Raw genomic sequence first — 22221 nt, forward strand, 5'->3', positions numbered from 1 at the left:
AATACAGGAATTTATGGTAAATGTTTAATTGCATTCAGTTTATCCGTACAGTCAGAACTCTGTATCAGAAAGAGTTTTCCAACTGTACATCTGACATTATCAGATACAGTTTGACAACAACATCTGACAGTACCAAAGACATCATGACTGCATTAGACATCATGTCCACAGAAAACAGAGATGTGTAGCTGAAGTTTGACATCAACAGCAGCATCTCAGAGAAGAAGATGGCGTCTGAAGATCTGAGTGAGCCAGCAGTGGCAATGAATGCTTATCCTGTGACCACTGAGAACACCAGCCCACACACACACCTTTCAGAATAAAAAAACAACAACCTCTCATTAATATTTGTATATTTTTACAATCCCCGGTTTCACAGACAAGGTTCAAGTCTAGTCCCAGACTAAAATACTTGTTTGAGGTGTTTTAACACGGGCATATCTTAAAATATTTTTTACAAGCTTCAATTTTGAGAAATATTCCCTGCGTCCCAATGCTCATACCATCCATCCTAAATAGTACGTGAGATTACAATAAGTCATGTTGGAATTCTGGTTTCAATGTTGAAAAGAGTATGCCAAAAGTCCCCGGATGGTCTACTATTTCTGGTATTTTCAAAGTGTGGATCCGTACGTGGCTTATATTGCCCACAACCCATTACACTTTGGGGGATCTAGAACTACAAACATAGATAAAAAGTGTTAAAAACTACAAACATGGTTAGGTCACTCCGAACAGTCCTAATTCAGAACCTCAAGTAACAGGAGACAAAACCAATACAGGGGGAAAACAGAGGTAAAGTTACAGTGTGCCTACTATGGACAAATACTGGTTTGACATCAGCAAGCTTCTTCCAAGCTGCAAAAATTAAAGGGTGTCTGCGGGCATACAGTCGGTTCAATATTTTTGTACGATTTTGTAACTTTAAATTATCTAGAAGATCCAACATTGAAAATGCATATTTCCACAAAAACAATATGCATTCCTGTGACAAAACTGTGTAAAATGTGCTGTGTGAATTAAACATGAGGTCTAACATTGAATTATCTGTATGCTACTGTATAATAAATTAATATAAACATCACATAATGTATCTCAGCCTAAATACATCACATAATGTCACAAACATTACATAATATATCACAGCCTAAATACATCACATAATGTCAAACATATAATGTCCCAAACATCACATAATGTATCACAGCCTATTAATTAAAAATGTATATAAACATCACATAATGTATCACAGCCTAGATTGCTTAGTTGATTTAAAATGTTTAACAGTTAGGTTTATTAATGGGTGGTCAAGCAACAAAGCACATACAAATATATTATAATTTAATACCACAGGCTAATCCATTCAGTCGAAGGTTTCAATTTTAAAAATATTCTATTTATAACTTTTATATAGAAAATTGATTTTTTTCATTTTTTTTTTTTTCAAATGTTTCCTATTAAGTTGATATTTTATTGTTTCCTTTTCAAATCAGTACAGTGGGAAATTTAAGATTGTAATGCTCGATTGCTTATGGTGAGCTGTGCGGACTGGAGTAAATGTACATCCTCATCTAAAGCCTCACAATAAACATCACACAAAGACTCACAGACAAACGCTCAATTAACAGCTCGAGGTGTGATGCGGTAATTGATACAGGATGGACCTGCGTGTATATTCAGAGTTTGCTCTTTGAAGTCGGCTAACAAGCTCCTTGTCAAATGTTTATTCCAGTAAATCCTACAAGGATATCCCAAATTTGATCAAATTCAAAACACCCGCACGCAGCAGACAAAAGCATCATCGCTTCCAAATTAGATTGACGACCGCTTGCGTCAAACCTGATTGGCTGATTCCAATGTTCACGCTTCACAGCTGATTCACATTTGAAATGCCGGAATCCGGCTTTAAAACCAAAGGCCGAGCAGTTGTTGGTACGTTGGACTTGTCAGTCACAGGGTTTAGTTCGCGTCTTCCACCCGGGATAAAGCAACGGAGTCGAGTGTACATGTCCAGAGGTCATTCGGTGTTTTGGTTGCTTTAACGTCAGTTTTTGAACGACACAGCCCTCGTTTTATTGAGCTGCCGTTGAGTTTTGTAAAGCAGTCCAAAAACGCACAGCAATGTTTGAGGTAAGTTTATTTTTTGTCTTGCTTTAAGATATATGCATTGCACCACTTGGTTTGATTTATTACTAAAATGTCTTTCACATAACAAAATACTGTGAGTAACCGTATAGGAGTCACTAAAATCATTATTACAACTTCTAGTTAAAATGTGGTAACACTATTTTAATGGTCCCCTTTGAACAATCTGTTGACTAACTTTGCAACTACATGTCAACTAACTCTCATAGTATTCGTAAACTTAATATTGTGATGCTCCACACAGACACTCTACTGACTAAGTACCTTTAACTACATGTCAACTTATTGTAACTCTACCAATCTACTAATACTCTAAGGAGAGTTAGTAGACCTGTTGGTGCAAACTTGTATACAACAAGATGTTAAAGGGACCATGAAAATAAATTGAAACCAAATGTTAAAATGTCTTGTAAAAATAAATGTGCATATTAAAATGACAACTGAATGTTTGCTGTAGTCAATGCTGAAATTATAATTTGAAACCCTAAAAATAACTTTCTTTCCTCTCATTCTAGACCAGTCAAGATGACCTGTTTCTGTTCCCTACTGAAGGCCTGAATGGGGCTTTCTTCCCTGAGACAGAGGGGTTAGGACGAGGGAGCCTGTCCCTTGCCGAGGCTTTGCTTCCCCTGGTTGAGTCTCCATCATCCCCTCCGATGACCCCTTGGCTCTGCTCCACCCGCTACAAGACCGAACTGTGCAGCCGCTATGCTGAGACGGGTACCTGCAAGTATGCCGAACGCTGCCAGTTTGCCCACGGCCTTCACGATCTCCACGTACCCTCCCGCCATCCCAAGTACAAAACCGAGCTCTGTCGTACCTACCACACCGCCGGCTATTGCGTTTATGGCACGCGTTGTCTGTTTGTGCACAACGTTAAAGAGCAAAGGCCCGTCCGTCCCCGGCGCAGGAATGTACCGTGCCGTACCTATCGTGCGTTTGGGGTTTGCCCTTTTGGCACCAGATGCCATTTCCTTCATGTTGAGGGTGGCTCTGAATCAGACGGTGGGGAGGAAGAGCGAACCTGGCCGTCTCCGTCACAATCCCAAGAGTGGAAGCCTCGCGGTGCCCTCTGTCGCACCTTTAGCTCTTTTGGTTTCTGTCTGTATGGCACCCGTTGCCGGTTCCAGCATGGGCTTCCCAATACAATCAAAGGCGTCAACTTGAACCGCACATCCTGGCCTCCTCAGATGACCAACGGAGGGTCCATTTCGCCAGTCTCGGACATGTGTTCGTCTCCATCTCCGCCTCCATCCGCTTTGACCTCGCCGGTGTTCCCCGACGGCTCTGGTCCGATCACGCCACCATCAGTGGAAGCAGTGGCCAACAATGCGTTCACCTTCAGCAGCCAACATCTGAATGACCTGCTGCTACCTCTGGCCCTCAGGCTCCAGATGTTGGAGAAAGCTACCAATGCTGGTCAAGATGCTCTAGTGTAAATCCTGTGGTGGGATCCCAGAAGTTAACCGCTATAAACTTAACTGTGACTGTGCTGTGCCAATTTATATTTAACTTGTTTTTATTAGTAAGTGTACAGTCTTTTTGCCACTTGTTTTTAACTGCTTTTATTTCTCAAGTATTTGCTTTTATCTTAATTCAAGTCTGTCTTGTACTTCAGAGGCCACTTATTTTTGACAGACTGAACTAAGCCTGTAATTGAGACTTTATTTTACTGGTGTGTGTGTATATATGACTGATTTGACTATGAATGTTTGTAAGTAAATGATTTTAAAACTAAATGACCTAAGTTATTTTAGTAACATCAGCATCTTTGGATCTCAATAAAACTTCCTAAAAGGATTATTTTTGTTGGGCTTGTCTTTTCTAGAAATGTGAACATTTGAAAGCTGCTCAAACTGCAGTTATTGGTATGTCTGTAGAAAGTTGGGTTTCAACAAAAGGATTATAGAAGCTACTAAAGTTGGGAATTTAAAAGTGTGTAGGAATTTCTACCTTTCAGCTAGTAGTGGAAATAAGATGTAATTACTGATTGAATGCTGTAAGGATCTTATTGAAGTGTTTTTCAAGCTTTGGTGCCCATACAATCACCCCTTAAAGGTCATGGATGAGCCTCCAACTGCTGATATCAGCGCAACCTCCCTCCATGGACCTACTGTTGATTTTTTTTTATTTTCCCTTAAAGGTGATTGTATAGTGAAGAACCAATTATAAATGTATAATAGGTTTCACATGCCACACATGTTTGTATTTGGCTCACTATGAGTGAAGTTCTGGTTTAGTTCTGGCTAAAAACGAAGTGGGCTAGCAAACACGATGTAATCTAAAGGCCACACTTCAGTGGTTTATTTGGGCTAAATTTAAGCCAAAGAAAATTTGCTGACTGGAATGAACTATTCTAATTTAAACTGTCCATGTCAAATTTAAGACTTTTCAAAATATTTTGTAAATTGTACTTAACCGCGGACCTTCTCAGCACTGACTTGTGGACAACCTGGCAGAAAATGCAAACTGCAAAAAGGAGTCAACTATCTTTCCTGAACCGATTCAAAAGACTCGGTTGCTACATTGAGTTAAAATAGCAAGGTCGTAAAAAAGCGTGCGCATGCGCGAAGCTCACGGCCAATCGGCGCTTCCCTCAAGTTCACCAGTGTGTTGTAGATAAACAACAGTCTGAAGAGCTAAGCTGCTTTTGCTAATATAGGCACATAATGCTAGTAAAATAGAAAGTACTTTGCATCTATGAACTGATACGTCGTCAATAAGAAGGTAAGTTACGGTGCATGATTTCTAGCCCCATTTTTATTACAAGTGTGCTAAGGCAGCCTAGCGAGGAGACTTGAATAGAGACTGATGCCACGCATTATAGCCGCTTTAGCTCTAAACCTTTACTGTACTTCACAGCGTATTTATCTAGTGATCTCTCTGAGGGGAAGATGACGGAGGAACGGCGCTTCGCCGAGGTGCCCCGGGAATCCATCAAACTGATGGCCGAGAGCACCGGCGTGGAGCTCAGCGAAGAGGTGGCAGCTCTGCTGGCTGAGGATGTGTGTTACCGACTCAGAGAGGCAACGCAGGTCACATATCAGTTCATGTCTTCACCTTGAGTTTTATAATACACTATATTTACACGCGTGCATGTTTACCGTATAAAGCTTTTTGTTCCATGCGAGCTTTTCCACTTACATGTTCACGTCTGTCATTTGCAGTTGCAGATGTTGTTGTGCATGCATTGCATGTTTCGATACATGATGCACGTGTCTGATTATTCTTTTAAAGCAATTCTGATATGTGCTGTTATTTAAGAAAGTTTCCATCTGAAGCTTTTATGACTGTTATTTGACATAAACATCGATGCTTTTCGTGTTTTGCCTGCTTTTATACATTCACCCTGATGTATGGTTCTGTCTCTAAAATCTGACATGGTCACAAGGTTTTCATCTTAAGCTTTTGTGGATGTTTTGCATGCATGTGTTTTTATTCCTCTAAAGTATTTGTAAGGAAAGATGTCAAACATTCTGCAAAGAAGCAACCCAAGTCTGTACATTTCATCTGTTTTTCCCTCTACAGAACAGCTCACAGTTTATGAGACATGCAAAGAGAAGGAAACTATGCGTGGAAGACTTCAATAGAGCGCTACGGTGGAGCAATACTGAGGTATCTCTTTGAATTTGTTTTTTTTTTTTATGTAAATGTGCATTATGGTGTTGTTTAATACACTTTAACATATGAAGAGCAACATTACACTGGTTTCTGTACATATTACAGACCGTTTGCGGCTACGGTGCGCAAGACGCCTTACCGTTCCGTCCACTGAAGGAAGGAGAGCTTTTCTTTGTAGAGGATCGGGAGGTAAATCTGGTGGAGTTGGCACTTGCTACCAACATCCCTAAAGGCTGTGCAGAAACGCTGGTTCGAGGTAAGGCGGGTATCATTAGTGAGATTTACTCAAATAATTTATGATCTTGCCATTTTTAAAAAGATTCATGTAGTCTGTTTTGTCTCATCGGCAGTGAACGTGTCATATCTTGATGGGAAAGGCAATCTCGAATCGCAAGGCACAGGTAAACCTCAAAATATTTGAATTGCTGCTTATTTAAAATGATTTGTCAGTTTAATTTGTATCAGGTCTGGGCTTTTTATATATAGTGAAACTCCTTTTAATTTATTATATTAATTAATGATAATACATTACATTTAAATGCTCTATATAAACAAAGCCACTATATACTACAAAATGCAGTATTGAATCTATCTAAAAAGGCACATTTACCATTTCACATCACATCATCAGTTATCATCATCAAAATAATATACTGTAAATATTCAATATCTCTCTCAGCTCTATTCTGTGTTGTTTTTCTTATAACATAACAGCTTGTTTCTTGTTAGTGCCCACAGCGGTTCAGTCTCTATCAGAGGATCTCCTGAAGTATTACCAACAAATAACGCGAGCCATTTTAGGAGAGGACCCACATCTCATGAAGGTACCTACACTAGTACCTTTCAAAAGTTTGGGGTCAGTCATTTGTTTAATTTATTATTCGTAGAAATGTTTAGTGAGCATTAAATCAGCGTATTAGAATGATTTCTGAAGGATCATGTGACACTGAAGACTAGAGTAATGATGCTGAAAATTCAGCTTTGCATCACAGGAATACATGTATTAAAATAGAAAACAGTTATTTTAAATTGTAATCATATTTTTTTTTTAAATCTTACAGACCCTTGTACTTTACTGTAGTGCTTTTATTTCATTAATGTAACATTTAAAGCATTAAAATATACATCAGAGCACAGTTTTCTTTTTCTAGTATAATAATGTTTTACTGTGTCCATCAGGTGGCTTTGCTAGACCTCCAGTCCAATTCAAAGATCGCTGCCCTCCTGCCTTACTTCGTTTACGTCATCAGTGGGGTACGTTTTGTCCAGGATGTAAAAATGCATTCATTAATTTGTACCTTGTATAATAATGCCCGTTTTGTAATTGCTGTAAAACTTAGGGAATCTTGTTACATGACCGCTGGCTATTTGAACCATATTATAATCTATGGCCCTGTTTACACCAGGTATTAAGATGCGATTTGGTCGATCGGATCACAAGTGGACGTCGCTAAATACAGGTTTAAACGGGGTCTAAAACGCTTTGAGCTTGTTCACTTTTGACCACTTCCAGAGTTAGTCGAAAACACATTTGACCGGATTGCTTTCGTAGTGTAAACTCTCATGTGGTCGAATGTGTTCAAACAGCCACAAAAGACCGTCTACTCTCCGCTTACTGAACTAATGTGTAAATATTATGAGAAGTGCACTAGCCAGACGGGATTTAAACTTTGTCAAGAGTTTGTCAAGAGACCCGAGTTTGGTTTGAAGATGAAAAACGTACCAAGCACAATGTTCTCTCACTGTTCCTGATTTCTAACACTAACTCACAGCGTTCGGCTGATCTTGCGGCTGTCAGAGCGGAAACGAAAGCTAATGCTCTCCGTATGTTTTTCCGTCGTCTCCGAAAAAGCCCATATATACCCACCCATAGACCCCCCCTCGTAGAAATCAGGACAGAAGTGTTTGAAAGTGGACAAAAGAGACGGATTAAAACACCAGGTGCGAACGGGAACGTGTCTCCCTCGTCTACTTGTGATCCAATCGACCAAAACGCATCCTAATACCAGGTGTAATCGGGGCCTACGATTCTCTCTTTTTCTTAGGTAAAGTCAGTAAGTCATGATCTGGAGCAGTTGAACAGGCTATTGCACATGGTGAAGAGTTTGGTGCAGAACCCGTACCTGTATCTGGGCTCATATGTGCGAAGTCTGGTGTCTAGTGTCATGTACTGCATCCTGGAGCCTCTGGCTGCCTCCATTAACCCCCTCAATGATCACTGGACCCTGAGAGACTACGCTGCCCTTCTGCTCAGCCATATTTTCTGGTATTTCTTGAGCATCCTAATTTTTGTTGTCTTGAATCTTTAATTAATCAATTTACCCATTTCAAAAAGTGGCTTGACTGGTGGTTCTCCCCATGTTGACTTGTAGGACACACGGTGATCTTGTGAGTGGGCTGTACCATCAGATCCTTCTGTCTCTGCAGAAAGTTCTTTCTGACCCAGTACGACCTCTCTGTTCCCACTACGGCGCTGTAGTGGGTCTGCATGCTCTCGGCTGGAAGGTAAACCGCAGACAGCACAACACCCACAGATACACTTCTTACTCCTTAATGTCATACTGTTTGTGTGTGTGTTTGTGTGTTTGCCACAGGCTGTTGAACGTGTGCTGTATCCTCACCTCCCTGCCTACTGGGCGAATTTACAAGCTGTGTTAGATGATTACTCCGTGTCTAACGCTCAGGTGAAAGCAGACGGACACAAAGTCTATGGAGCCATTCTGGTAAGTATAGTACTTTAAACATTGATTATGGTGCACAAGTTTCTTTTCAGGATGTTGATATACATTCATTGATTTCTTTAAGTACATTGTTACATTTTGAAACACAGTATGCAATCTCCATGACACTTTCTATTAAGGCTGCATGATTTGGGGGATGATAAATCTAATTGCGTTATTAGGGTTATATAGATGTATATCAATATGACTATATAATAATAATAAAAATCGTACCATGTGATAAAATAATAATAATGATTACAATATGAAGTCTCCATGACACCTTTCATTAGGGACAGACATTTAAATATACCAATATATAATAAATAAAGAATTTTATTCTGTAATATTCTTTGTAGTAATAATAATAATGATTGTTGTTATTTTTATTAAATGACATTAAATTGGCATAAATTATTATATATCAACATAATAAGATATATCAACATAATTTTACTGTAAAATAATATAATTATTATTACTACTAAATTAAAATATTAAATAAGAAATATTACTATTATAATGTTTCACTGTGAATTTTTTTTTTTTTTTTTACCATCTGTAAAATGACAATACTAATATTTTATTTTATAACTGTCTTAATTTCTACATTAAGCTTTTATTTAGGTGGAAAACCATGGGGAGCCGTTAAAAGCTTCTCTTTTGTTAACAACAGCCGATATAATATATATCATTTATAATCGCCTCTTATTACAAATTTGGGAAGATGGTTGGCCCATTTTGTGTTTCCAAATGCACGTTATAACTGACCCAAACTAACTCAAACATTTAGTGCAAACCAAACCCATCTGAGACACTGAAAACACCAGATTTATGAGCTGCTTGCATGTGAAACAACAGTGCAGTACTTCACTCTGAAAAAAGCAGTGCATATATTTATTTAAATCAATTGCAGCCTGTAGACGTCATATCTAAATCTCAATGAATTAATCTTCTATACAACAGTCTATTAGTCCAACCCTAATGTCTCTCATCTAAAGCTCAACTGACCACTTTATCTCCTGCCTGAAGGTGGCGGTAGAGCGTTTGCTGAAGATGAAGGCTCTCAGTTTGACCTTGGCAACAGAAGGAGGTGCTGCTGCTCTACCGGGCACTGCCTCGGGGGCTGTGGGGTTCAGAGAAAGCTCACCTGGTCTCAGCCCACCTCCTGAACCCCTTTCTGAACCTCCTCTCGGCATTGCAAGTCATCTACAAGCAGGTGGAGCTGGCTGCCCATGGGAAGAGTGGACTCCTGTATCTCTTCCTGCCATGTACTGTGAACTCTACTCTTTTTTTGGAGACAGTCTGGCTGTACGCTTCAGCACTGACCCGCCACTAGCTGGCGCCCCTTCTGCAGGTCCCTGCCAACCACTAGAGGGCAGGAAAGAGCCAGCGAGCGCTGCCCCTAATCTTGAGAGTACGCGCAAAATGCCCCAACTCACGGCCAGTATGAACATAAGCCCACGGCAAGATGGAAGCCCTCGTACGGAACCACAACCACCCAGCCTGGCTGCCACCGCCCCGGGGAGGTACGAGTCGAACCACTTGAGTGCAACAGACAGGTTCTGGAAGTAAAAATCCTATTCATGTTTTCCATAAGGGAAGCTGATTGTTAACTATAACTTATAAACCTTTAAAAATTGAGCTACAAGGATGTTAATCTGTATATGCAGTAGAATTCCTGGTGTAAAACTACACTACCCATGATTCTGGAAATAAATATCCACCAATCAGAGGGTCGCCCATGCAAATTGCATCAAAAGATGTCATAAGATGCCTATTTATATCCACATCTTTAAATCAATAGTACATATATTATCTCCATTGTTTTTCATTTGATTATTATTCGCAATGCTTCATGGGATTGTAGTTCTTTCCCTTATTAAAACCATTTAGTAAACAGTCTTTTACCTTTTTCTGATTTAGATTTTTTTTTGCTTCAAATCACAGTTTGTAAGATTGTGATTCACCTCGTTACTGGTTGGTTTGGCTAATGGCTTTAACAAAGACTTTTTATATATATATATATATATCCTAAAATTACTGGGAAAAATTCTTCCGGAACCAAGGCCACTGCCTTAAATGACACTGACTAATACTACTTTAGCAAGTCTTGTCATTTAAAACGCTTAAAATGATTTAGCGAAGGTTCAAAAGGCATTTTCTCACTGGTAGTCTCTTTTTGTCCCGTGTCTGCAGATCTCTTGCCCGCTCTTCCTCCGTCTCACGTTCCAGGTCATCCTCATCACGTCCGGGACGTTCAAGCAGCCAATCCCGAGATATTTTCCCCAAAGCCCGTTTTCCGCCGCCTCAGGCTGGACCTCCGGCATTCGCTTTCATCATCGGCGGGCGGCAGATGGGACGACGCTGTCAGGGACGCCGCTTCCAGACGAGCTTTACTCCAACTCCGCCTCTTACTTCCCTCCCACCTCGTGCCTACGCCCACAAGCTACCGGTCATCGGGAGGGTCAGCAAACCCGTGCGCCGCTGGACGTGTTCCCATTACTCGCTTCATCTGCCTCTTTAATATCCAAGGGTGATGTATGTATGTGACGTTTAGAGAAACGTGAATCAGTGACATCTCATCATTTGACTGCATCTTAATAACTACAGGTGAAAAATTCGATATGCTCTATGCAAATAAGGATTATTTTGGGGAAATTTTGAATGAATAACTCTTCTTTACTCTAACTCTTCTGATCAGTAGCATTAACTTTGAATTCTCTCATAGTTATGTCAGCATCTACTGCAAATAGTTTCACAGAACATGACACCAAATAGAGTTTAAAATTATATTTACTGTACTTATAGCAAGATGAATCTACAGACACTGCATTAGAGTATTTATGTATGTACTTTTTTTTTTTTTTTGACATGTTGAACTTTTTTGTAATGATGTAGGCCTATAAAAATAAATACATTATGAAGATATTTCACAAGATATTTTTATTATTTTGTGTTTAAACTACTGTTTATAATTCCAAATATTTGTTTAATTTTTAGGTCTGGTAATAAGCTCCATGTCAAATTTAAACCCCTTTAATTAATTTAGCAAAAACTGGGCTTAATGCATTAACCCTTGTGCATTGTTCAAATTCCCATCCTTTCGTTATGTTCGTGGCTGAAAACAGCCACTACTTTAAACTGCTGTAAAAATTGATCAGATAAATATTTTTTTGCCATTTTTTTTGCATAAATCTATTAATCAACCTCAGTCCTGTTCAAAACTACTACATGTTTTTAAAAAATCAAGATTTTAACTCTTTAATTGCCAAATTCATAAATTATGTCACTGATTTGGGAGGGAAAAAAACACAAAATTACTTATTTTCAATATAAAATGTGATTGTGGACTGGATTTTTTTTTACCTTTTATCACAGTCTTGGACATGTCAAAGATTAGAAACAACATTGGTTTTGATGCATTGATAGTTTTTGTGCAGCATCAGATTTTAACTTTTTCTCCCTCATTTACTGTTCGTTTTTGCCCCATTGACTTCCATTATAACCACATTTTTTGATTGCAAAGCCATGACACCATAAAATCATGTATTTTTGATTGTTGGTGGTTTTCCCTGTTGGGAAGAGGTAAAATTTGTAATTTTTACTGTTGATAACCAGGTGGCACAATTAACCCTTTATATAGGCCTGTGCAAAAAAAAGCTTAGTTTCTGGCTTTTACATGGAGTTATATGGAGTATAATAGCATAATAAAGTGTGTGTGTGTGTGTGTGTGTGTGTGTGTGTGTGTGTGTGTGTGTGTGTGTGTGTGTGTGTGTGTGTGTGTGTGTGTGTGTGTGTGTGTGTGAGAGAACTTGATGCGTCTGAGAAAATCTAAATATGCACCTCAGCTCTCAGAACTACATGGAGTAAACAAAAACAAAGTAAGTGTATTTATGCATCTGCCTTTTGATGGTGAGAAATGCAGACTAAACAAAAACTAAGCAAGTGGATTTGAACACTTGCATGCAAGCCTGCTGGTCATTTGATGGTGAGAAGAGCAGCAAGCAACATGAGAAAGGGCTTGACTTGTAGTGAAGTTTTAGAGATGACTCTGCAGCCTGACCCCAGCGAGCTGCAGGATGTATTGTCTTCTCCCTCTGACACCACAGACTCAGGAGAGGCAGACCATTATTTGGATGTGGCACCCTCATCATCCACTCTAGCTTCCACTGAAGGCGAGGAGGATTCGGAAGATCCTGGGTCTGGGTGGATTGTGAGAAACGGTGAAGTTTGGTTTTCCACCAACGCGGAGACAACTCCCTTTCTTCAGCCTGCCAGAGGCGTGACTTCATGGCCGACGCGCTATGCCATCGCAAGGGTCCAGAACATTGATTCTGTGTTCAATCTGTTTTTTACGGGCGCCGCACAATGAGAAACTGGACCAGGGTGGACTCCACAGATCTCCGTGCCTACATGGGGCTACTGATTTTGGCCGGCGTCTACAGGTCCAGAGGGGAGTCCACACGTTGCCTGTGGGATGATCGCAGTGGTCGTGCGATTTTTAGAGCCACCATGTCCCTCTCAAGATTCAAGAAATCACCAGAGCTCTGCGTTTTGGAGGTTGGTCATGCTGACAATGAGGTCAATCATCTCGTCGGCCCTGGAGTCACGCCTCTGGCAGGCTGAAGAAAGGGAGTTGTCTCCGCGTTGGTGGAAAACCACACTTCGCCGTTTCTCCCAATCCACCCAGACCCAGGATCTTCCGAATCCCCCTCGCCTTCAGTGGAAGCTAGAGAGGATGATGAGGGTGCCACATCCAAATCAGGATCTACCTCTCCTGAGTCTGTGGTGTCAGAGGGAGAAGACAATACATCCTGCAGCTCGCTGGACGGGTCAGGCTGCATGATCATCTCTAGAACTTCACTGCAAGTCAAGCCCTTTCTCATGTTGCTTGCTGCTCTTCTCACCATCAAATGACCAGCAGGCTTGCATGCAAGTGTTCAAATCCACTTGCTTAGTTTTTGTTTAGTCTGCATTTCTCACCATCAAAAGGCAGATGCATAAATACACTTACTTTGTTTTTGTTTACTCCATGTAGTTCTGAGAGCTGAGGTGCATATTTTGATTTTCTCAGACACATCAAGGTGAGTTCTCACACACACACACACACACACACACACACACACACACACACACACACACACACACACACACACACACACACTTTATTATGCTATTATACTCCATATAACTCCATGTAAAAGCCAGAAACTAAGCTTTTTTTTGCACAGGCCTATCTAAAGGGTTAATGGTGCCACCTGGTTATCAACAGTAAAAATTAAAAATTTTACCTCTTCCCAACAGGGAAAACCACCAACAATCAAAAATGCATGATTTTATGGTGTCATGGCTTTGCAATCAAAAAATGTGGTTATAATGGAAGTCAATGGGGCAAAAACAGCCACGAACAGTAAATGAGGGAGAAAAAGTTAAAATCTGATGCTGCACAAAAACTAACAATGCATCAAAACCAATGTTGTTTCTAATCTTTGACATGTCCAAGACTGTGATAAAAGGTTAAAAAAAATCCAGTCCACAATCACATTTTATATTGAAAATAAGTAATTTTGTGTTTTTTCCCCTCCCAAATCAGTTACATAATTTATGAATTTGGCAATTAAAGAGTTAAAATCTTGATTTTTTTAAAAACATTTAGTAGTTTTGAACAGGACTGAGGTTGATTAATAGATTTATGCAAAAAAAATGGCAAAAAAATATTTATCTGATCAATTTTTACAGCAGTTTAAAGTAGTGGCTGTTTTCAGCCACGAACATAACGAAAGGGTAGTGAATTTGCCCAGAGTGTACTGTTGAGTTTTTGAAAATTTTCAAAGCATTTTCCTATAATATGTGTAAAAATAAGCTTTGTCACCAAAAATCATTCCATTTGCTGAAACACGGAAAAAGTTATGGCCAAAATAAGACTCAAAAATACCCCATAGTGGCTGAAAACAGCCACAACAGCACATAAGGGTTAAATAAGTTGTTAAAAATGTTACATAAAATAAGATACGTTTCCATTGTTCTAGAGAATAAATCTTATATCGTTATTCATTTTAATTCATATAATGCATTATGTTTTTAAAAGGACAGTTCACCCATGAAATGAGTCATTATTTAATCACTAACTGTTCCCAACAGGTACAGTACTGTATGTCTTGCTTTCTTTTATGGAGCCAATATAAGAACATGATAATGACAAAAAAAAGGTCTCACAAAACATTTTTGCATTAGCTAGCAAAACTTTGTGATAGAAATAATATAAGTCGGAAGGAAAAACTGTCTCAATGCGAAAAGTTTTGCGAAGAAATGCAAAGTTTAAAAGGGAATACAATACTATATGCAAAAGTATTGAAAATGAACGTATTATATATGAAATATAATTTTTTCTCCCATTTCTTATTTTACCCCCTACTATGCCCCCTTTAAAGCAGTGAATCTCAACCTTTGTTACTTTTTGTCCTTCCCATTGTCCACAACAATAGTCATGTGAAAAAGAAAGTACACCCTTTTGATTACTATGGTTTTATGTATCAGGACATAGAAAATCTGGTCCTCGGCAGGTCTGTGCAAACCCAGATACATAGTTTGTCACACATGGCTTCTTCATTTTGGCCTAGTATTTGTTAAATAAAGCAAGTACATATGTTCTATAGGAATTAAGAGGGTAAGTAGCAGTCAGGTGGTGCTTATCAAATGCCCTTGATTAATTGATCATCAGTAAGTGCGATCACTTCTATAAAAGCAGAAGTGATGGTAGTTTGCTGGTCTGAAGCATTCAGGTGTGTGGGAGGAAAGACATCAGCAATGATCTTGGAGAAGCAATTGTTGCTGGCCATCAGTCTAGGAAGGGTTACAAGGCCATTCCCAAACTATTTGAAGTCTGTCATTCTACAGTGAGGAAGATTACTCTCAGGTGGAAAACATTCAAGACCCAAGGTAAAAAAATCACCCTAAGGTCAGAGCATGCACTGCTCAGAGAAACTGCAAAAAAAAAAAAAAAAAAAAACAGCTACACCTCAGACTCGGGCCTCAGTTAGCATGTTAAACGTTAAAGTTTATGACAGTACAATTAGAAAAAGACTGAACAAGTATGGTTTGTTGGGAAGGGTTGCCAGGAGAAAGCTGCTTCTCTACAACGAACATGGCAACACGGCTTAAGTTTCATCTGAACAAACCACAATACTTCTGGAACAATGTCCTTTAGACAGACGAGACCAAAGTGGAGATGTTTGACCATAATTCAAAGCACCACGTTTGGCAAAAACCAAACACAGCATATCAGAACAAACACCTCCTACCAACAGTCAAGCACTGCGGTGAAAGGGTTAATGATTTGGGATTGTTTTGCAGCCACAGGACAGGGACACCTTGCAGTCTTCTTTGAGTCGACCATGAACGCCTCTGGATACCAAAGTATTCTAGAGTCAAATGTGAGGCATCTCTCTGACATCTAAAGCTTGGCCAAAATTGGCTCATGCAACTTGATCATGATCCCAGGAACACCAGCAAACCTACAACAGAATGGCCCAGTCAAAGTCCAGACCTCAACCCGATTGAAATGCTGTGGCCGGACTATAAGAGAGCTGTGCATAAACAAATATCCACAAACCTCAATGAACGGAAGCAACGTTGTAAAGAAGAGCGAGCCACAATTCCCCCACAACAATGTAAGATACTGATAAAGTCATATTGAAAATTATTATTTCAAATTATTGCGGCTAAAGGTGTTTCTACAAGCTATTGATTTATAGCGTGTACTTAGTTTTTTACACATGGCTTCTCCATTTTGGCTTTATTTTTGGTAAACAAATAATGACACTGTAATATTTCATGTGTTGTTGTTGTTCATCTGAGGTCGTGTTTTCATAATTTTAAGACTTGCTAAAGACCAGATGATTTTTCATTATGTCCTCCTGATATGTAAAACCATTCAAAAGGGTGTACTTTTTTTCACATTAATGTATTTTAAAGCCTCCCCACTCACAATTTCTACCCAATAAAATATTTTGGAGCTTGGCATAATTTTTTGTAGTTTTAGCTTGTTTAAATTCTTGCTTTGTCTCATTTAAAGTAATTTTAAGTCATCTTGCAGCCCCCTGGTTGAGAACTACTGCCTTAGAGGCTCTTTTTTCTTTAAATGAACACGCATACAAAAAAGGTTAACCAGGTACCAAGATTGATTATGCACTAATGTGAAGCGAATGATGGTCAGAGGTGTCCAATCCTGCTCCTGGAGGGTCCTGTAGAGTTCAGCTCCAACCCCAGTTAAACACACCTGGACCAGCTAATCATGTCTTATAGGCATATTCGAACAAAGCCATGTATGGCTCCAGAAGACAGTTTGAAAAAAGAGCAACATGGAGCATACAGACTACTCTAGATCAGACTAGATCAGGTGTGCTCCTACAGTAGCCACATTCAAATCCAGACTCAAAACACATCTGTTTAGCTTAGCATTTACTGAAGGAGCACTGTGCCACTGTGCTTTCGACTGTTTGCACTGTATTTTATTTTATTTTTTATTCTAAACTGTTTTAATTATTCTTATTTCTTTTGATTATTTTAATTTCTTCTATGTAAAGCACTTTGAATTACCATTGTGTATGAAATGTGCTATATAAATAAGCTTGCCTTGCCTTGATGGTGTCACAGATGTCCGCTAACCTGTTGCATTAAACTTTCAGTGTGGTGTTGAACTTTCCATGTCAGAGCCCAGGTTTGGTTACACATGCAGCACCCCACATTCTACCACCCTTAGAGAATACACAAACAAAACTAGTTTAATAATGGCTATTTTTGCGGATAAAGCTCGGACTTTTCTGCGTGCTCACGCGTTCATCTTCATGATGATGGCGTATGGCCTCTTTATCATCCTGGGTGCTGTTGTTTTGATGATATTGGAGCAACCTGAGGCGAATTTACTAGTTCAAGAGGTCCGTGAACTAAAATCTCTTTTTTTGACAGAGAACCCGTGTGTTGAAGAAAGCAGTTTGGACAGTTTGTTAATGAACGTGCTTTCTGCGAGTAAACGTGGCGTGGCCGCACTGAAATCCGACAGCGTTGAATGCAACTTCGACTTTACGTCGTCGCTGTTTTTCGTCATTACCTTCCTCACGACCACAGGTGAGCAGATAGCAGTTAAGATGTTGGCTGGATGTTTGAAATTGAAAACTACGCCATGAATTTATTGAACACAATTCACAAACATGAATAATACAAACTAATATTTCAATTATCTTCTGACTTGTAGACGTGGACTAATGTCATGTTATAAACAGAATTGCCAATGTGTTATGTGCAGTCTTGTTTACAGCCAAGATGCGACACTAGTTATTTATTTCAACATTATTTATTTATTTGTCCTGTTTCTTCTTTTGAACAATATTGATCATTTTTTTTGAGTAGGCCTACAGTCACCCAATGCACGATGTAGCCTATAGTTTTCAAAATAAAGAATTTTAAATATTAAGTATTCTCACGCAGTACAAAACATGGCAACACTTTATTTTAAGTGGACGTAGTTACACGTTGTAGCTACTTACTGTTGTCATCGCAGTAAATTATGCATAATTACAAGTAACTGACCCAGACCCTCAACCAAACCCTAACCAACCGGAACTAAACCAACCGTAAGTATATTAGGCTATCCGTACCTATTTGAGTAAGCACGTCACCTTAAAATAAACCAAAACATTGTTTATCCTTTAAAATGTATTTATCCTTTAGGACTTATTTTAGTATACAGTCAAATTTAGTATTAAAAATATGATTTAAGTCACAAAACATTTGTTTGTTTATCCTTTAGAATGTATTTATTGTAGGATTGAGCATAGGCCTATATTGTGTCTTTAATTAGTCAACAAACCAAATGCATGCTTGTTTTATAGTTTATTGTTAAAATAGCCTATTTCTTTATTTTAATCTCAATATTTTTAAGTCCACACACTCAATACAAAATATATTATTTATTTATATTTTAAAACTTGTTAAATCACTCATATTTTTGATTCATTTAAGGATACAGTCAACTTAGAAAATGCATGATTTATTTATAGTTTATTTTTTACATTATTTATTTTTATCTTAACATTTCAGTCCACACTCAATACAAGCTTTATCTACTTTTTCTTTTTTAATGTATGTATTTTTATAAAGAATGACTGATTATCTATTTGATTTGTTTGACATTATTGTAGTCTACCAGTATACCATACAATGTAATTTTGGCCCTCACATTTGTTAATAATTGTCAAAAAGGAAAGATGTCTTCAAAGTCCCTGATATCTTCACACTTTATACAGTTTGCACTGTATAATTTATTTGCAGGTTATGGCACCACTGTGCCCCTTTCGGATGAGGGCCGTGTGTTCTGTGTTGTTTACTGTCTAGTGGGCATCCCGTTCACCATGCTGCTGCTGTCCTGCCTCACTCGAGCCCTTCTGCCCCGGGTAACACACACTCCTATTCAGAACCTTCAAGTCTTCTGGGGACTGTCTCGCAACCATGCTGCGTTGCTGCACTGCAGTGTCCTTGCCTTTTGCACCGCGACATTGTTCTTTCTTCTACCCGCTGGTGCCCTGTGTCTGCTGGAGAACCACTGGAGCTACCTGGAGTCGCTGTATTTTTGTTTTATCTCACTCAGCACGACTGGATTGGGCGACTACCTGCCTGGGAGGACGCAAAGCCAAGCAGCACGTCATGTGCTGGAGTTCGCAACCTCCTGTAAGTCCTAGGATTTTTTTCAAAACATGTTGGATTAAGCATATTTTGTCTTTAATTTAAGTCAACAAACCAATGCATGATCTAATTTATTCATGTATTGAATCATCATTTAGGTTACCTGATGCTTGGGCTGATTGTCCTGCTTGTCGTCCTGGAAAGCTTCTGGGAACTCCAGCAGGTTCAAGCCATTCTGCATTTTTTCTCTGGACCACCGTGGCTGGGTGAGCTGAAGGGGCTGGGTTTGGATGAGCTTGTGCTCAGTGGGGACATGGCAGGTCCAGAAGAGGAACCTCATTACACTCTTCCTATATCCACAATCTCTCCTACTTTCTCAGACTCACCTGCCACTCCAACAGTAGAGCTGCCACCAAACTTTGACATGCCACCCATGGCGACCTCCAAAGAAAACGTTCCCCCTTCACTAAGACCAAACTCCTCCCCAGGGGCCGGTTGCATAAACGGCTAATACTAGTCTTACAACTTGGTCATCACATTTTTTTCTTTAAGACTTTTAATAACTGTTTCTAGTCAGTTATATTAAAACATACATTGGTCTAATTTGATACTAGAAAGTAAAACCGATTGCCCCCTTGACTCAACGCTAGTACTTAAGACACAGTCCTATCATAAGGGCTTTATGTTTATGCAAACGGATCTGTGTCCATCCACTTCCACTACATAACTGATATAATGGAACTGGACATTGTAAAAAGTATAAATAATATCCAGCAGTGGTGTGCCTCCATAATATGCAATACTAGCTTTAATAACTAGAAGCTGGCAAACACTAGGTGGCCCTATTAGTTTATTTTCTCCAATACTCTTTGTATTTTATTGTTCTGAGTGGTACATGCATTTATATTTATAATCTGTTTAATAAACAAGTTACATTTACAATACAGATTATATAAAAATAAAAAATATATATTTAAAGATTATGAATTTATTATTCATTATAAATATTTGAAAACCAATATTGTCAACCATATTACTAGTCGAAGTTTGGGCACACTTACTCAATCTTTATTATAATATGTTTCATTTTCAATATTTTAGTTATATTTTTCTCAATCAAATGTTTTGAGTTCCCACGCAAAACTTTGCTTTCACTCTCAAAGAATGCAAAAGTTTTGCGAGGGAATGCAATTTTTTGTATGGAAGCTTGTTTCCGCCACGGTATAAAACAATTCAAAAGATAATTGTGACTTTTCATCTCACAATTCTGAGAAAAAAGTCATAATTGACTTGTGTGCATGTGTGTTTGTGTGTGTGTATATATATATATATAACTAGCAATTGTGTTATAAAGTCATAATTGCGAGATATAAATTCTGAGATGAAAAGTAAACTTTTCAAAACCATGGATTCTTGTTTCCACCAATAATAAAAAATAAAAAAGGAAATTGCGACTTTATATCTCGCAATTCAGATTTTTTTATCGCAATTCTGACTTTATAATTTGCAATTCTGAGTTTATTTTACGCAATTCTGAGGGATTGTGAGATGAAAACAACACAGTTGCGAGAAAGTCCAAATCACGATACATTTTTTTAAATTGCGAGATATAAAGTCGCGATTATCTTTTTACTTGGAAACAAGATTCCATAGTTTTGCGAGCGAACGCAAGTTTCTCGGGGGAAATCAAAACATTTGCGAGACTTGATTTCCTTCCATCTCAGTTTTTTGTCCACCACCCTCACCCCTTAGTGGACAGTAGAGCAAGTACTGCACACAATCAGATATTGGTGTCACTGTCGCTTGATGCTGGATCTGTCGAAGAAGCTGTCAGCGATCAAACTATTGATTTTGAAGATGTTGAAAATGAGATTGCGAATATGAGCCAGATGGTGAATGTACTGAGAACATGATCTCTGACGATGACAATGATGATGGTAAAAAGCATCCCTTCCAAGTTCCAAAATGTAATAAAATAATGCTTTATTTTATTCTTTTGTAATTGTTATTAAAATATCAAGAGAGTTTTAGACCATTGTGGCAGTTAGAGAGCCATGCATGTTAGATATAAATCCGGGTCGCTAAAGGCCTGAATATGTAATAATGATTGGCGAAATTGTATTTAAGTGTTAAAGCACATCTCATGTAGGTTTTACACGTTGGCTGCTTTTTTCATTTAAATGTGCTCAAATTCATCCAATTAAGAAGTAAATAAATCCATTAAGGGATAGGTCACCCAAAAATGAAAAATCTGTCATCATTTACTCACCTGTGTGAATTTATTTCTTCTGTGGAACATAAAGGAAGATATTTTGATGAATGTTGGTCACCAAACAGTTGTGGGGCACCATTGACTTCCATGGTATTTGAAGTCAATGGTGCCCCACAACTGTTTGGTAACAAACATTCTTCAAAATATCTTCCTTTGCATTCAACAGAACAAATACATTTTTACAGGTTTGGAAAAACTTCAGGGTGAGTAAATGATGACAGATTTTTCATTTTTAGGTGATCTCTCCCTCTAGTATTTATTTGACCACATTCAGCCTCTTACAATAAATCTATTCAAATTGAAATGTTAGTGTTTAACATGTTGTTCTTAATAGTTACAACAGGGAAGCAGGTGTGTGTTTGTGTGTGGGATGGTGACTCAGAATCTGTGCCCAGCACTGCCTCTCCTCTGCCAGTCTGACATAAACACACTCTGCAAATGAGGTCATACACTCCTATTATAGTCTTCAGTCATTTAGTGTGTGTGTGTGTGTGTGTGTGCGTGTGCGTGAGAGAGAGATAAACGGCTGCTTCTGAGTTCTTTTGATGGGGTTACAGGAGTTGCATATAGGCCAGGACTGAAGTAAAGCTGGTGCAGTGCTGGGTAATAAAACATCAACCCATTTTTAGTCACTTGAATGAAACGGTTGTTTAATAAGCTGTCATTTTAAGACCCAAGAAAGGTTAAAAATAGCAAATGCATATAGGATAAAAATAGAAAATGAGTAAGATTGCATCCCCTCAAATAATCCAAATGGCCGAACTGCTGACATCTGTTAAC

General features: G+C 38.7%; 3 protein-coding genes across 3 annotated transcripts; all 3 read left to right on the top strand.

Annotated features, from left to right (window-relative positions):
* The first annotated feature begins 1701 nt into the window (after window positions 1-1701).
* Window positions 1702-4380, top strand: cth1 (cysteine three histidine 1). The gene is made up of 2 exons (XM_079584998.1): window positions 1702-2130; window positions 2661-4380. Exons 1-2 carry the CDS (start codon window positions 2122-2124, stop codon window positions 3582-3584), a joined length of 933 nt encoding a protein of 310 aa, XP_079441124.1. The 5' UTR covers window positions 1702-2121; the 3' UTR covers window positions 3585-4380.
* Window positions 4381-4706: 326 nt separating this feature from the next.
* On the top strand, window positions 4707-15477 carry taf6l (TAF6-like RNA polymerase II, p300/CBP-associated factor (PCAF)-associated factor). The gene is made up of 13 exons (XM_079583915.1): window positions 4707-4872; window positions 5008-5180; window positions 5674-5760; window positions 5872-6022; window positions 6117-6167; window positions 6496-6590; window positions 6946-7020; window positions 7812-8032; window positions 8139-8271; window positions 8361-8489; window positions 9519-10015; window positions 10686-11555; window positions 14462-15477. The coding sequence occupies exons 2-12, from the start codon at window positions 5040-5042 to the stop codon at window positions 11011-11013; spliced, it is 1908 nt and encodes a 635-aa protein (XP_079440041.1). The 5' UTR covers window positions 4707-4872; window positions 5008-5039; the 3' UTR covers window positions 11014-11555; window positions 14462-15477.
* A 1789-nt stretch (window positions 15478-17266) lies between these two features.
* Window positions 17267-21085, top strand: kcnk7 (potassium channel, subfamily K, member 7). The gene is made up of 3 exons (XM_079583948.1): window positions 17267-17615; window positions 18819-19214; window positions 19328-21085. The coding sequence occupies exons 1-3, from the start codon at window positions 17279-17281 to the stop codon at window positions 19678-19680; spliced, it is 1086 nt and encodes a 361-aa protein (XP_079440074.1). The 5' UTR covers window positions 17267-17278; the 3' UTR covers window positions 19681-21085.
* Window positions 21086-22221: the final 1136 nt, after the last annotated feature.

This window comes from Phoxinus phoxinus (assembly GCF_949152265.1).
Source record: "Phoxinus phoxinus genome assembly, chromosome: 2".
In the NCBI taxonomy this organism is placed as follows: Eukaryota; Metazoa; Chordata; class Actinopteri; order Cypriniformes; family Leuciscidae; genus Phoxinus; species Phoxinus phoxinus.

Excerpts from the sequence above, each read along its gene's own strand:
- taf6l (XM_079583915.1), top strand. The coding sequence starts at position 5,040 with ATGACGGAGGAACGGCGCTTCGCCGAGGTGCCCCGGGAATCCATCAAA. Across the intron at positions 8,033-8,138 it reads CTGCTCAGCCATATTTTCTG|GACACACGGTGATCTTGTGA; the intron begins GTATTTCTTGAG and ends GTTGACTTGTAG. Across the intron at positions 10,016-10,685 it reads GCTGCCACCGCCCCGGGGAG|ATCTCTTGCCCGCTCTTCCT; the intron begins GTACGAGTCGAA and ends CCGTGTCTGCAG.
- kcnk7 (XM_079583948.1), top strand. The coding sequence starts at position 17,279 with ATGGCTATTTTTGCGGATAAAGCTCGGACTTTTCTGCGTGCTCACGCG. Across the intron at positions 17,616-18,818 it reads TACCTTCCTCACGACCACAG|GTTATGGCACCACTGTGCCC; the intron begins GTGAGCAGATAG and ends ATTTATTTGCAG. Across the intron at positions 19,215-19,327 it reads GCTGGAGTTCGCAACCTCCT|GTTACCTGATGCTTGGGCTG; the intron begins GTAAGTCCTAGG and ends ATCATCATTTAG.